The 17,026-nt window shown below is 36.2% G+C and overlaps 1 protein-coding gene across 1 annotated transcript in view; it reads right to left on the bottom strand.

Moving 5' to 3' along the window:
- The window catches only part of DACH2 (dachshund family transcription factor 2), a 128,110-nt gene that overhangs the window by 43,213 nt on the left and 67,871 nt on the right, over positions 1-17,026 (bottom strand). Inside the window, exons 4-5 of the mRNA XM_054695656.1 lie at positions 7,501-7,639; positions 4,894-4,977 (exon numbers count right to left, since the gene is read on the bottom strand). Coding sequence (XP_054551631.1) covers positions 4,894-4,977; positions 7,501-7,639 — 223 coding nt within the window. The remainder of the gene's footprint in view (positions 1-4,893; positions 4,978-7,500; positions 7,640-17,026) is intronic.

Consider the following 17,026-nt stretch of genomic DNA (forward strand, 5'->3'; position numbering starts at 1 on the left):
AGCCCTCTCGCAACCTTTCTGAAGACTTATAAATGAGGTCTAATACATACATTGTGAAAAGTACTTTCACATACATCATTTGTTTTAAACTTTCTAACAACACAATGAAGTTTTACACTCATTTTATTAATGAAAGGTAACCAAGACTGAGAAATATTAAGTGATAAAGCCAACCTTACACATCTGACAAATGAAAAGTATGGGTCCAAAACCCAAGAATTTTTTATTTCAAGTCCAGTATTATTTTACTTACAATATGCTGTTTCACATCTTCCCTTTGTTTTAGTGTCTTTTAAACTGTGGTGTCACATGATTTAATATAATTAACACCTAAACTTTATGATTTGGTACAGTTTCTTTTTATATTAGGACTGAATAAGACGGAGTGGATAAGAGTGAGTCCAATAAAATAGTTATGAAACCTACCTCTTCTTGCATGTGACTTAGAGCAAGAAACTATCCCCCTTGGCCTCAGTTTTCTCATACGTAAATGAGAAATTTAATGTCAGTATCTAATGAAATAATCCATGCAAAACACTTAGAAGAATGCTTGGCACATAGTAAGTTCTTTTTTTTTAAAGATTTATTATTTATTTATTTATACAAGCACTGGGGTACAGTCGGAAGCACGGGAGGGTGAGAGAATTCACCAGAGCCAGAGTGGGGAATAGAACAGGCAGAGTGATGAAATACACTGCTGAGGGGAGCAGCGGGCATGGCAGGAGAGGTCTGCGTGCCATGTGGGACCATCGCTGGCAGCCGGGGATAGAACTGGCGCTGCAGAGGCTGCAGGCAGCTTCGCAGCCCAGCGCTCAACCATTGCGCCACCAAGGGAGGCCCACATAGTAAGTTCTTAGTAAGTACTAGCTACTTTGATGATTACATTGTAGAAAGCAATGGCTATTTGCAGGTACTTAACAGTTATTAAGTTATAAATGATATGATATTTTTCTCATTAATGGCACACTGATAAACAGGTGCTGGAATTTAATAAAAATGTTCTTTGCAAAGTTTTATGGATAAATCTGTGGTCTGTATATATCATGTTACATTTTACCTTTCACTAAACAATCTCTCTTTATAAGGCCTATCATTTAAAAAGTAGTTTTCACAAGTTTTGTGTTTTTTGTGTTTTTTTTTTTTTTTTAATTTTTTTTTTTTAATAGAGGCATGTTTTATTTATTTATTTGTTTGTTTGTTTGTTTTTGTTTATACATGCACTGGGTACAGTCAGAAGCGCGGGAGGGTGAGAGAATTCACCAGAGCCAGAGCGGGGAGCAGAGCAGGCAGAAGGACAAAGTACACTGCTGAGGGGAGCAGCGGGCGGCAGGAGAGGTCTGCGCGCCATGTGGGACCCTCCTCCGGTGGCAGGGGAGCAGCTGGGGATCGAACTGGCGCTGCAGAGGCTGCGGGCAGCTTCGCAACCCAGCGCTCAACCGCTGCGCCACCGGGGAGGCCCAGTTTTCACAAGTTTTGAAACAGCTATAACAGGTACCATGATACTCAAAATTGTAATTCAAAAGCAAACAAAAGGAATAACATTTCAAATACAATTAATAGGAATATTTTGTGGATACCAATAATATAAAATGATTGATATGAACTAGTTTTACAGATGTGATGAGAACTTTTTAATGCATTGAATGCATTTTCTATCTACTTAATATAACATTTATAAGAAATAGTCTTTTAAATATTTTTTAGCAAAAGTGGTTTCATTAAAAAAACATTATCAGTTTTGAAAACTGAGCAATTGTTAATAATGGAAATACACAAATCCTGGCACATAATATAAAGAATATTAATCTCCCCCTTTTCAAAAACATCTGATATTATAAGAGAAAAGAGAATATTAATTGCTTTCATTAATTTCTACCTGTGCATAGAACAAAAAAGTGGACTCAAGGGGTTAAAAAGTAATAATACCTACAACAATATACATTTCCTTCTTTTTCATTTATTTTGCAGTTACCCTTATGATAATGTGGTATCCTCTTACAATTTTTCCACTTTAAATTTTTGTCACCATTCCTATGTGAGTAAACTAGGGTGAATAGTCCCAACTGCTCTACTTTAAAGAAATACAGAACTGCCTATTAAAAACCATGCAATGCAATGTTATAACATGCAATTGATTTGGTCAAATTGTTTGACAAAATCTGTGGGAAAATAAAATTCAATTATTCACTTAACTGATTAACTAGTTTAGACAAAACTAAAAGTTTATTTGAGTCAAAACTAAAATAGGAGTTTTGGTAAGTCATTTTGGACAGAGTCTAAATGGAAGTCACTGACAGGAAAGTCCAGATCACATAGACTTCTAATTGTCTGCATATGAAAATTAAATGCAAAATTCAAATTATCATTTGAAACATGCATTACACTGTCACCCAAATTTATAAGGCACAGTATGAGGCAGACTAGTTGAAACACACTCTAATGGTATTTATTCATTTTCTGGAAATTTACATATAATATAAAAGCTGGCATTTTATAATTTCTAGAGCTATAGATCATTTTTAAATCATGATGATATTACACAAAACAGATGTGAAAACATATGCCTGCTCCAGTTGTATAAACTGTTTACTTGTCATAATAAATGGTGAGAGTTCCACTTTAACTGCACTCTCCTTTAATACTAAATCTATTTGAGGAAAATACATTTTATGTTAACATCACAAATATAACTGATAGAAATTGATATAAAAACCTCATTTGAAAGAAAAGTTTTACACTATAGTTGAGGTACAGCTTATTATGCCATTCCTGTCTATTAATATCCTCATCAGGATGTGTGACAAACCTATTTGATTGAAATGAGTAAAACTGTCATTCCACAGCAAGAGATTCAAAAATTCTAATACATACTGCTGTGTATTTTATGAAAATCCATTACTGTACATCTTTACTAGCACTCCAGGTGATTTTTTCATAAGATACAGCAGTGTGTGCTTGAGCACTGCAGCATACAGGGCAGCCTTAAAAGCCTTTCTAACTTATGGGATTTACAGTTCTGATAGAATCACATGTATCATGTGTGGATTGAGATTTTCCTAGAAAAGCTGCTTTATACCAAGTGGTCTTTTTTTTTTTTTAAAGATTTATTTATTTATTTATTTATTTATTTATTTATTTATTTATTTATACATGCACTGGGTACAGTCAGAAACGCGGGAGGGTGAGAGAATTCACCAGAGCCAGAGCTGGGAGCAGAGCAGGCAGAAGGACCGAAATACACTGCTGAGGGGAGCAGCGGGCGGCAGGAGAGGTCTGCGCGCCATGTGGGACCCTCCTCCGGTGGCCAAGGAACAGCCGGGGATCGAACCAGCACTGCAGCGGCTGCGGACAGCTTCGCAACCCAGCGCTCAACTGCTGTGCCACCGGGGAGGCCCCCAAGTGGTCCTTAATACCGCCCCAAAATGAGATTAAGGGTCTCAGGAACAAATTGTTGCTGGATTATAAATTAAGTTTCATCTTTAACTAGAATTTGATGCCTGTGTAAACATTTGTGTAGTTAAAATTCTGAACCTGACTGCTTCCATTCTCACAACTATTCTGAAATCAATTGTTTACATCTAGGAGGTCCAGAGGGGAAAGCCTTTTAGTATTTGGACAAGAAAAGACTAGACATGTGGCAGGGAAACCAACCACAGATCAATTAAAACCATACATTATTTCAATTCTAACTAAAATGCTCATCTATGTGATCAGGAAGCAAGTTTATTCTAGAGAAGAAAGAAAATTCTCCATTAAACTCTTCAGTGCTTTGAGTCTTTCGTCTATATATTATGAACATCTTTAATAGAGAGAGATGTACTTTATCATGATGTACAGACCATCTTATGACCTGATAATTTATGTTAGGCTATATTCTTTAGCTTATAATTATTGCCTAACATGGTAACAGTTATAATATACAGCTTATAATATATTTTGATGTATTTTTCTTTTTCTTCTTAAGCCTCTTTTATTTTTAAAGTTGTATTCAGCTTTAATATCAGGAAAGCATGACTTTGAAATTCTTTTCTTAAAAGATTTATTTCTTTATGAATACAAGAACTGGGGCATAGGCCAGAGGTGGGGGGGGGATGCGGTGAGAGAATTCACGAGACAGAGTGGGGAAGCAGAACAGGTGGATCTATTGAAATACACTACTAAGGGGAGCAGCGGGCGAGACAGGGGAGGTCTGCTGCGCCTTGTGGGTTAGCTCCCTGGAGGGCTGGGTATCTCGATAGAACTTGTGCTGTAGTGCCTGGCACACTGAGGCTTGATAGTGCTGTGTCTTTAACCCCTGTGACACCAGGGAGGCCTGACTTTGAAATTCTTACTCTCCCTAGCTTCTTTAAATATCCTAAAGAAAAACTGGATATTGTACAGAGTGACACATGTAGCTCAGTGGATAAAAAGCCAGGTTGACATTTTATCTATCAATATATGATATAATTGCTTTGTTGGATTAATTTGTTAAGTTTTCATTTGATGTATCCACATTAGAATATATATTTTTTAAATCACTTTTCAGTGTTGAGAAGAATATCTCTCCTCCATGACAGCAATTCAGTTTTTCAAACATAGTCAGCAAATGATGAATCACTTAAACACAGTGAAAAAAGTACATATACAATAAAAAAAATTTAGATGTCTCTGAGAAGTCATAATAAAAGGGCTTAGGGTATATTTCCCAACCACAGGCACAAACTTTGGGCTGATGTGTCAATTATAACATCAAATTAACAAACTTCAAGTAAACTATGTTTTTACATAGTTTATCTAAAATCATATGGATCCATTCTGACTTAAGGAAATGTGAATGCAACATAAAGTATTGGGATGTAATGAAATTAGTATTTGACCCTTATGTGTACATCAAATAAGCAAAAATAATTTTACCTTTACTTTCTCTTTGGAATTTTTTGATAGTTGGTCCATTATCCTGATCAACAATAAGTTCCTCTCTATTGCTGGGCATCATAACTATAAATAAGAAATATAGCTAAGTAATCTATGCAAAACACCCAAAAGAAAGGCACAAAAGCATTACATAAAGGGATTACTTTATACCCAAACAACTATCATGAATTTTTTACACTTCTACTCCTGAAAAAGTGGAAAAATTTCCTTTGGTATGATGATTATTTAATTAAAAATCACTAAGTCTCTTCATCATGTGAATTTTAAAGTTTAAGTAACACATAGTACATATAAAATTACCAACATACTCCCTTTAAATCATTTGAAATATTTCCTCTCTTAAAATTCATATGCAAGTTAGCTATTTGCCTCCATATTTAAAAATACATTTATCAAAATGCTTCTGAAAATAATTTACCATTTAATTTCATAAGGTTAAAACAACTGCATTTAGCTCACATAACAGTGTTTTTGCAAACACTGAGATATTAATATATCTCAAAATTAGTAGATGAAATGTAACATTTTGATGACTAAGTCTTTACAAAATATATTGAGAAGAAAAATGTGAATATTCATAGCTTATTGTTTAATTCTCTATATTTTATTATAACAATATATAGCTCTGTAAACAAAATGTGGTCACTTTAAAACAAAATGCATCAAAACTTTTCATTCATTTATAGACAATTTCACTATTATGCTTGGACAATTGTGGTATGTGTTATACATATAAAGTCTAATTACTACTAGGGAATTGGAATGTTTTATACTGTCAAGATCTTTTTTTTTTGGAACACTACATTGTTTTAGAAATATTTGATTTTCCTTCTAACTGTAAGATACCATTCTCTTATAATTTATTTATCACATAGTGTATTATCCTATGTGTTTTGCTTTTAGCCATAAGTCATTTAACAATTCTTTCCCTTTCCTCTGTATTATTCCCTCATTAATACAATGATTATACCTAGAGAAGAATTGTATTTTGGTTTCTTTATTTATTAATGGCCATCCAGCTATAGATTTGTGTATTGCTCAGACTTCCTTAAATCAATCGTACTCAATGTCATTACAAGAAGTTAGCCGTGTCCATAGAACAGAGTAGAGCTAGAAGACCTCTGTCAGTTCTTCCAGGAATTAAACTTACTTCTGTAGTACCATTAGTCTCAAGCTCTAGCTCTATCATTCTTAACCACAGCTGCACATTAGGATCTTCTGAGGAGATATTGAAAAGCAATCAAAATACTGCTGCCAGATTCTATTCCAAACCAGGTAAATGAGGCTCTTATTCTCTAGTCTGTCCTTGCAGATTTGTAAATGATCTACAGGTGGTATAATGGAGAGTCAGACTTAAGAGCCACTGAGTTTACTATGAAGCTAAACAGTCACAAACAATATATAATATTGACAGGCTAAGTGAGAGCTGGATGAATTTCTACAAGGGGAAAATTATCTTTATCCTGTGCCCGCACAAACCCAGAATCTCATCTCCCCTAATCCCTCAAATAGTTCTACTTACCCTCCCCCAATAAAACACACACAACATTTGAAAATTCTGAAGCATAAGTATTACTAAGTGTAGACATTTAAAATTCACATATACAGTGCCCCTACAGTAAGACTAAAAGAAAAGCAGAAATAATTTCCCTTAAGGAAAATGGATATTTAAGAAATCAGATTGTCTAGGTGCAGAAGATTAAGGAACATTTACCTAGGTCACTTGGTTTATAATTATTATATACTAAATGATAAGTTGCTACAGTTGAATGCATCTGGTATCTTCTGTCTACCTGAGTAGAATTAGAGAGCAGGATATGAAAAGCAATGTAAAGTCACACACACACAAAAAAATGGTGCACATCCCTTACATTTTCTCAGCATTTAAACTTATGATGTGTTTTTCCACATATTATTTCATCCAAACTCACAGAAATAACATGTATGAGGCAAGGCAATAATTATTTCCAGTTTCCATTTCTATAGAAACTCATGGTGATTAAGTGACACACTCAAAATCTCATAGTTAATGCTAGAAATATGATTAGATTCAAGTCTCCAATATGCCATATTAACATTATAGTATTTTCATAGTAGTATTTATGGTGTAAGATATCCGATAGACTAAAAAGAGATAAATGAAGGGAAAATAACGTAAAATATTTGTGACTTAAATTGTTGAACTTGTAGTAAATTATATACAAATTCACTTTTTAATAACTATTAAACCATCAACCATCTAAAGAATATTTTTTCTTTCTTTTGGAAAGATGATACAAATATAACAAGTACATTGTATCAACTAATTGTTAAATGACCAACATATTGAACTAATCACGTTATGTAAAAATCCCATGATATTATTCCCATGAGATCCAGCAATACAGTAAGTGAAGGACCTTCCAGACTGCTAACATTTTAAGTTTCATTTGATTGTTCTGCAACTGAAAAAAAATGACTACTACAAAAAGCTACTTATATTAAGGAGGCATCAGCACCTCTGCCTTCTTTCTCCCCTCTCTATTGCTAAAGAAAAATTTTCTGAAATAATATCGTTGGCTTTCTTTTTTCAGGACAGATACTCACCCATTCTCTCAGAATGATGTTCCATTTGAGAGGGTGAGCTTGAAACACTGCTGCTGCTGGGATGGGAGGAGGTCTGGCTCCCAGAGCGATGACTTTCTTCCAGAGAGGGAGTAGGAGAGGGAGTCTCCTGGATCCGTTCCTGACACAAAAGGAAACACAAAAGGAAATGCCATTTGTGCACCAATTTTTTTTGTTGGTTAAATCCATATTTGAAATATTGACCTCTGAAATACTGAAATATTTGTTTGTTTTTTAAAGATTTATTTTTTTTATTTATGCAAGCACTGGGTGCAGTCAGAAGCATGGGAGGGTGAGAGAATTCACCAGAGCCAGAGCGGGGAACAGAACAGGCAGATTGACAAAACACACTGCTGAGGGGAGCAGCGGGCGCGGCAGGAGAGGTGAGCAGCGGGCACGGCAGGAGAGGTCTGCGCGCCATGTGGGACCCTCGCAGGTGGCCGGGGATCGGACTGGCACTGCAGAGGCTGCGGGTAGCTTCGCAGCCCAGTGCTCAACCGCAGCACCACCAGTGGAGGCTCAATACTGAAATATTTGAAATACTGATCTCTCACTTATCCTGTAAACAATCATATCCATAATACCTGGTCTAAACACATACCTTTAGACAAAAGCATATATTTTGTTCTTATAGATTAATGGAATATTGTGATGATTAAATAAGGGTAGAAACATGAAAGGGCCTAGTGCCATGCTGGTTAGATGGTAGAGAATCAAGAAAAATTAGTTTCATTTCTTTCCTAGAAAAATCATAAAAGATTATGAACATAATCTTGTAGTGAAGGTTACTATTATTGCAAGCTCCTACACTGATGAAAAGTTCATGCCAAGGCTTGTAGGGTGACCTTATTCTTGGATTAAGGAGATCTCCCAAAGTTAAACACTTTAGAACACTAAAATTAAACTCCCAAATAGTAGCACTTAGTTTATGTTGACTTTTTCTGTGCAGATAAATATTATGGAAAAGAAATACCGTAATCTACCAGACCTTAGAAATTAACATTGAATTCTGTTCCCAAAATGGTTCGATAAACACAGGACACATGATGGGTTTCAAAACTAACACTAAGGCTAAAAATGTCAATTCCTTATAATTTATTTAAATTTTCATAGTTTAAAATAAAAATTTTTCTTTTATATACTTCTAGTCACTTCTAAGACTCTCAAGATTATGGTTTATGAAAATTGCTATAAATCATGATGTCATTCACTGTTTATGCAGAAAAAATGAGTAATTGTGACAAAATGATCAATAAAATATTCATAATATCCAAATAACTTGACCCATAAAAGAATTAAGTTTGAATATTTATACATGTATGCAATATATGTGACATGGCAATAGATATGCTTGGACAGAAAATGTTTATTTTATAAAATATATAATTCATCAATAATAAATTTATTAAATTAAATGTGCTAATAATCAATACTAATCATCATACCATTAAGAAATAGCTTGTCAAATATTGTGCTTATTGATTTTCATATTGATTTTGCATGACAAGACACACATTTCAAAATCCCTTAATGAAAACCACTTTTTATGCAAAAAATAAGAACATGGGAGTTAAAGATTACTATTTTGCTTGCAGACATTAATATTTTTCAATGTCTATCATCATGGCAGGCAGAATAATGGTACCACAAAGATGTCTAGTCCACATCCTAACAACCAGAACCTGAGAATATGTTACCTTACATGGAAAATGGAGTTTTCAGATATGACTGAGAACCTGAGATAGACAAATTACATTGAATTATCTTGGAGGAAGAAAGAGGAGTCAGAAGGAGATGTGATTATGAAAGAGAAGGCAATGTTGCTGACTTTGAAGATGGCGTAAGAGTACCATGAGCCAATAAATGTGGGTGACCTCTATAAAATGGAAAAGGGATGGACACATTCTTCCCTGGAAGCTATTGAAAGAAATGCAGCCCTGCCAACACACTGACTTTAGATCAGTGATATCCATATCAGATATCTGACCTAAAGAATTTTAAGATAATCAATTTGCACTGTTTTAAGTCATAAAGTTTCCTAATGTCACAGCACCAGTAGAAAAATAATGGTCATCAACGTTCATTTTTAAATGGCATTTCATAATATTGTTTAGTATTTAATTAACATTTCATAATTTTAATGAATAGTAGACTTAGATTATATTGGTTTCAATATCATAAGCTAATTATATGTCAACAATTATAAATGGATATTACACATTATAGGTTCTGCAACTGTTGTCATGCCTCAATATAATGATTCAAGACACAGCATTACACATTTTACATATATTAAATATACATAAAATAGTTATAATAACATATATATGTCAAAAATATGTGCAAATATGAAGGAGTGAAAATGTAACCCCAAAGTTATATAGACATGTAAATATTTGGCAAATTTTTATAAAGAAGAAACAAAAACAGAAGAAATGAATCAAAGAATGAGTTTTATTTCAAATTCTATTTGTAGATAGAGATAGATCATAGATATATAGAGATAAATTTATTTATAATCCTCATACACATCCCTTTACTTTCTGAAAAGACTAACAGTTCATTAGTTGTGAAACTCAGCCTAAATTGTGATGATTAATAATATATTATTTAAATAGTGTGTGTAGGGGGTGGAACAACATGGTGGCGAGGAAACGCTGCGAGTAAGATCTCCCATTAAAAAAAGTTAATAGGGAGGAAAAGCGGTAGGTCCCAGTGAGAACTGGGACACGGAAGATAAACAGATGACTCCAGCAAACTACCTGAAGAAGAAAGTTGCCATAAAAGAGGACTAGAAGGGAGGAAAGCTCAGAACCCTGCTACCCTCACCCACCCACAAAGTCAACACACTCCGACCAACAGGAAGGAGGAAAAAACAAAAAATCTAAAACAACCAACAAGAACAAACTACGCATCAAGCAGGACTGTGAGTAGAAAGGAACTATTTCAGCCACCACACCCCGTGAACTGGAGCTGTGGAGAACTCTGCAGGTTTCGCTGCAGAGGTGAGCGAATGGCTCCAGGCGCCATTAGAGAAAAACAAAGACTCCCGGAGACCTACACACAGTCCCAGGCCAGCCGCTAAGCTTGTGCAGAAAAGCTGCGTGCTTGAAAAGTAAAAGCTTGCAGCTGCCCAGGTCCCAGAGCCTGCGACCTAGGTTTGCGGGGAGATGTGCGGGGGCCCTCACTGAGGTGAATGTTCCTCCCTGAGTAATCAGAAACCAGGCACCCGGAAACGGGAGTGGTGTGCAAAAGGTGCCATTTCTGCGGACACTGAACTGGACTACAGCCCGTGTCCTGGACCTGAGGGCTTTGGAACTGAGACTCGGGGCATGAAATTCAGGGCATGGGTTCCCCACGACGGTGGCACAAGGCAGACACAGCACCCCAACCGGGCACGCAGGGAGTGCGTCACGCATCATCATTTTAGAACAGGGACATTTCTTCAGTAAAGACTGCCTGAAACCAGCAGAAGGCTCCGGAGGAGCCAGAGGTGAGCTGGGAAGTTCGCCCACACCAGGCCCCTTCTGGCCTGCAGTCCAAGCCCAGAGGGGGAGCGGGAACCCACCACCAGGGCAGACCAGGTGCGCAGGGGAGTGAGTCCCTGCATCGACATTTTAGAACAGGGACCTTTCTTCAGTAAAGACTGCTTGAAACTGACAGATGGTTCCCGGAGGAGCCAGAGGGGAGAGGAGAAGTTCACCCAAGATGCAGGCCACTCCCAGGAATACAGTGTCCCAATGCATAAGGCAAATTAGAAAACAGACATTAGGGAGTAGAAGAACCACACGCAACCTAGCAACTCCTCAGGAAAAAAGCATACCACAAAAAGAAAACCACCCTCAGATTGCAATGACAGTAACTTGGAAGAACTGAGCCTTCCCGAAAGAGATTTTAAAATTGCCATGATTAAAAACTGACAGAAGTCATAAAGGAAAACAATGATAAGGGAAAAATAATCAACGATCAGAAGAATGAAAATGAATCCCTAAAGAGGGAAGAAAAAGAAATGCAGGAGATCAAAGAATTAATGGAGGTACTAAAGAACTCTGGGAAAAGCAATGAAAGCAGAATAGGTGAAATGGAGAACGAATAAGTACTCTTGAAGACAGAAATAAAAAGAACCAAAACAGAAAAGGAAAGAGAAGTACGAAGGAAAAAGACAGAAGAAATACTTCGGGAACTATCTAACTCCATGGGGAAAGGAAATATAAGAGTTATAGGAATACTGGAAGGAGAGGAGAGAGATGTAGGAACAGAGAAAATATTCAAGGAGATAATTGAACAGAACTTCCCAAATGTGAAGAAGGAGCTGAAAATTCATACACAAGAAGCAAGAAGAACACCAAACTTCCACGACAAAAGGAAAAATACAGCAAGACACATAATAGTAAAGCTCCCAAGAATCCAGGACAAGGGAAAAATAATGAAGCTGACAAGAGGGAAGAAACAGATAACATTCAAAGGAAAACCAATCAGGCTGACATCAGAATTCTCCGAAGAAACACTACAGGCAAGGAGAGAGTGGAGGGACATAGTCAACAGACTCCAAGAAAACAGATGCCAACCAAGAATACTCTATCCCGCAAAGCTCTCCTTCCTCTATGAAGAAAGAGTAAGGACCTTCCCAGACAAACAGAAACTCTGGAATTCCATTATGACTACACCCCCACTCTAAAAAATACTGCAAGGAGTCCTAAAGCCAGAACCTCAGAGGGACAAATAACAACAAAAGAAGGCCAAAAAAAAATTTATTAAAAGAATAAATAAATAAAATCAAAGGAAAGACAAACACAATGGCAAATACAGATGCTAACATATCAATATTAACTCTAAATGTAAATGGACTGAACTCATCAATAAAAAGACACAGAGTCGCAGGCTGGATTAAGAAACAAAACCCAACCTTTTGCTGTCTCCAGGAAACACATTTAGCTACAAAGATAAAAATAGACTCAAAGTCAAAGGATGGAAACAATCCTACAAGCAACAGACCAAAGAGAAAGCAGGAACAGCTATACTTATATCAGATAAAACAGATTTCAAACTCAAAAAGATAAAAAGAGACGACAACGGTCACTACATTATGATCAAGGGGACAATACTTCAAGAAGAAATAACACTCATTAACATATATTCACCAAACGAAGGAGCACCAAAATATATCAGACAACTATTGTCATCTCTGAAAACAGACATCAGAGAAAACACATACAAAGTGGGAGATTTCAACACACCATTATCTACAATGGATAGATCAATGAGACAAAAAATAAGTAAAGACACTAAAGCTCTAAATAAGGATCTAGAGCGCTTGGTCTTAACAGACATCTATAAAACACTTAACCCCCCAAAAACAACAGAGTACACATTTTTCTCAAGCGCACATGGATCATTCTCCAGGATCAATCACATACTGGGACACAAGACAAACATCAACAGATACACCAAGATTGAAATCATACCAACCATCTTTTCTGACCATGAAGGCATCAAACTAGAATAACCATAAAAAGAAGGCAAGGAACTCTCCTACCTCATGGAGATTGAAAACCACACTACAGGAAGACTACTGGACTAATGAGGAGATCAAAGAAGAAATTAAAAAATTCTTTGAATTGAATGACAAGGAGGACACCAATTTCCTAAATGTATGGGATGCAGCAAAAGCAGTAATAAGAGGAAAATATATAGCAATTGAGGCTCACATCAAGAAACAAGAAAGAACGCAAAGAAACAACCTAATCTCGAAGCTCAAAGATCTAGAAAAAGAACAACAAAAAACCCAAAACCAGTAGAAGAAAAGAAATAATAAAAACCAAAGCAGAGATAAATGAAATTGAAACTAAAAAAAAAAAAACAATCCAAAAGATCAATGAAACCAAGAGCTGGTTCTTTGGAAAAATCAATAAAATAGACAAACACCTAGCCAGGCTCACAAAGGAAAAAAGGGAGAAAGGACAAATAAACAGGATCACAAATGAAAGAGGAGAAATCACAACGGACACAGCAGAAATCAAAAGAATAATCAGTAACTACTATGAACAGTTATACGGAAGCAAGTTCAACAATCCAGAGGACATGCAAAAATTCCTACAACTCTACAATCATCCAAAGCTAGATAAAGAAGAAATAGAACACCTAAGCAGACCACTTACAAGCAGTGAAATTGAAACGGTAATCAAAAACCTCCCCAAAAACAAAAGCCAGGACTTGATGGATTTACAAATGAATTCTACCAAACATTCCGAGACAAATTACTGCCTATCCTTCACAAACTCTTCCAAAAAATTGAGAAGGAAGGGACAATACCAAACACGTTCTATGAAGCCAACATTACACTAATACCAAAACCGAATAAGGACAACACAAAAAAGGAAAACTACAGGCCAATCTCCCTAATGAACACTGATGCAAAAATCCTCAATAAAATTTTAGCTACCAGGATCCAACAATGTATCCACAAGATAATTCACCACGACCAAGTAGGATTCATTCCAGGGACACAAGGATGGTTCAACATCCGAAAATCAATCAACGTTATCCAACACATCAACAAAAACAAATATAAAAACCATATGATAATATCAATAGATGCTGAGAAAGCTTTTGACAAAGTGCAATACCCATTCATGATAAATGCCCTTGAAATTCTTGCGATACAAGGAACATACCTCAACATCATAAAGGCCATCTATGACAAGCCAACAGCCGGTATCATTCTCAATGGTGAAAAGCTGAAAGCATTTCCATTAAGATCTGGAACAAGACAAGGATGTCCACTCTCACCACTGCTTTTCAATATAATACTGGAAGTCCTAGCCAGAGCAATAAGACAAGAGAAAGACATACAAAGAATCCAAATAGGAAAATAAGAAGTTGAACTATCACTATTTACAGATGATATGATAATATACATAGAGAACCCCAAAAACTCCACAGAAAAACTAATTCAACTCATCAATCAGTTCAGTAAAGTGCCAGGATACAAAATCAACACACAAAAGTCAGTAGCCTTTCCATACACAAAAAATAAATCTGAAGAAGAAGAAATAAAAAAAAAATCCCTTTTATTATCGAAACAAAAAAAAATCAAATACTTGGGAATAAATCTAACAAAAGAGGTAAAGGACCTATGCAAAGAAAACTATAAAACACTGTTAAAAGAAATAGAAGAAGACAAAAAGAAATGGAAAGACATCCCCTGCTCATGGATTGGAAGAATAAATATTATTAAAGTGGCCATCCTACCCAAAGCAATATACAGATTTAATGCTATTCCAATAAAAATTTCAATGTCATTCTTCAAATAGAATAATTATTGATAAAATTCATATGGAATCACCAAAAACCCCGAATAGCCAAAGCTCTTCTGAAAAAAAATGAAGGGAATGGAGGCATCACACTCCCAGACTTCAAACTCTACTACAAAGCCATAATCATCAAAACTGCATGGTATTGGAACAAGAACAGACACACAGACAAATGGAATCAATAGAAAATCCAGAAATAAACCCACAGATTTATGGTCAACTAATCTTTGACAAAGGAGCAAAGAATATGCATTGGTGCAAAGAATGTTTGTTCAATAAATGGTGCTGGGAAAACTGGGTCGCTACTTACAAAAGAATGAAGCGTGACTACTACCTCACTCTATACACAAAAATCAACTCAAAATGGATTAAAGAACTAGACATAAGACCTGAAACCATAAAATACATAGAAGGAAATATAGACGAAACACTACGTGATATGCACATCAAAGACATCCTTACAGACACATCACCCAAAGCAGTGAGAGTGAAAGTAAAGATAAACAGCTGGGACTACATCAATTTAAAGATCTTCTGCACAGCAAAAGAGGCAATAACCAAAACAAAGAGAAACCCTACCAACTAGAAGAACATTTTTGCACCCAACACTAATGATAAAGGACTGATGACAAAAATCCGCAAGAGCTGATGAGACTCAACAACAACAAAACAAAGAAAATAATCCAGTCAAAAATGGGCAGAAGAGCTAAAAAGAAACTTCTCCGAAGAGGAAATGCAAATGGCCAACAGGCATATGAAAAAATGTTCAACATCACTTGTCATCAGGGAATTGCAAATCAAAACTACCATGAGATACCATCTTACACCAGTGAGAATGGCACATTTTAAAAAAACTAGCAACAACAAATATTGGCGTGGTTGTGGAGAAAAAGGAACTCTCCTGCACTGTTGGTGGGAGTGCAAACTGGTCCAACCACCATGGAGAGCTGTGTGGAGATTTCTGGACCTACTAAACATAGAGCTTCCATATGATCCAGCAATTCCACTCTTAGGTATTTACCCAAAGGACACAGAAACATCAATTGCAAAGAGCACCTGCACCCCTGTGTGTATAGCAGCACTGTTTATAATAGCTAAGCTTTGGAAACAACCCAAATGCCCCCAAAATAGATGACTGGATCAAGAAGATGTGGTACATATACACCATTGAATATTACTCAGCATTCAAAAATGATAAACACATGCAATTTGCAGCAACATGGATGGCGCTGGAAGGGATCATGCTCAGCGAAATAAGCCAGAAAGAAAAAGAAAAATACCGGATGGTCTCACTCATAGCAGGAATCTAGAAAACTTACATAAGGGACCAGGAAAAAGAATAACTATAAGAAAGTGAAAATCAAAATCAACAAAAAACTATGAACCAGAGATACTCTATGGGGGGTGGGGCTGGGTGTAGAGGATTGGGGTCAGAATGGGGGGGGCAATTGTATGGGGAATATAACAATAAAATTTATTATTTAAAAAAAAAAAGATTATTTATTTATTTATTTATTTATTTGCACAGCATTGGGTACTGTCAGAAATGTGGGAGGGTAAGAGAATTCACCAGCGCCGGAGCAGGGAGCAGAGCAGGCAGAAGGACTGAAGTACACTGCTGAGGGGAGTAGCAGGTGGCAGGAGAGGTCTGTGCGCCATGTCGGACCCTCGCCCGGCGGCCGGGGATCAAACCGGTGCTGCAGAGGCTGCAGGCAGCTTAGCAACCCAGTGCTCAACCGCTGCGCCACCGGGGAATCCCAACATGCAAGATTTTGTAGCCTGCATTTTCTAAGTTAAATCAAGTTTCACTTCATTGTTATTGTGTTCCTAAGGCATCCAGAAGTCAGACTTTTCCACCAAGTAATCTGTATTATATGAGTCCAGTGCCTTATATTAATTAAGGATTAGGTGACCTTAAAAATCTACACCTGACTATGGGTGTCATGGTAATGGGCACAATGTGTTAACACCTGAGGAGGAAGATACTATATTTGTAATACATAAATAAAGATATAAAGTTATAGGATCTGGCTACTAGGATAAAATATATGCAACTATTTAATTTTTGAAGTATATTAAATGATGTTCTACAGTAAAAAACATTACGAAAAAATTATATAGTATATTCATATATTATTTATAAATATATAATTATCTGATATTAGAGATGCTGGAAGGGTTGCCTAATACTGCTC

The sequence above is a fragment of the Talpa occidentalis genome, unplaced genomic scaffold (assembly GCF_014898055.3).
Source record: "Talpa occidentalis isolate TD23 unplaced genomic scaffold, MPIMG_talOcc4v2.1 talOcc4.15, whole genome shotgun sequence".
In the NCBI taxonomy this organism is placed as follows: domain Eukaryota; kingdom Metazoa; phylum Chordata; class Mammalia; order Eulipotyphla; family Talpidae; genus Talpa; species Talpa occidentalis.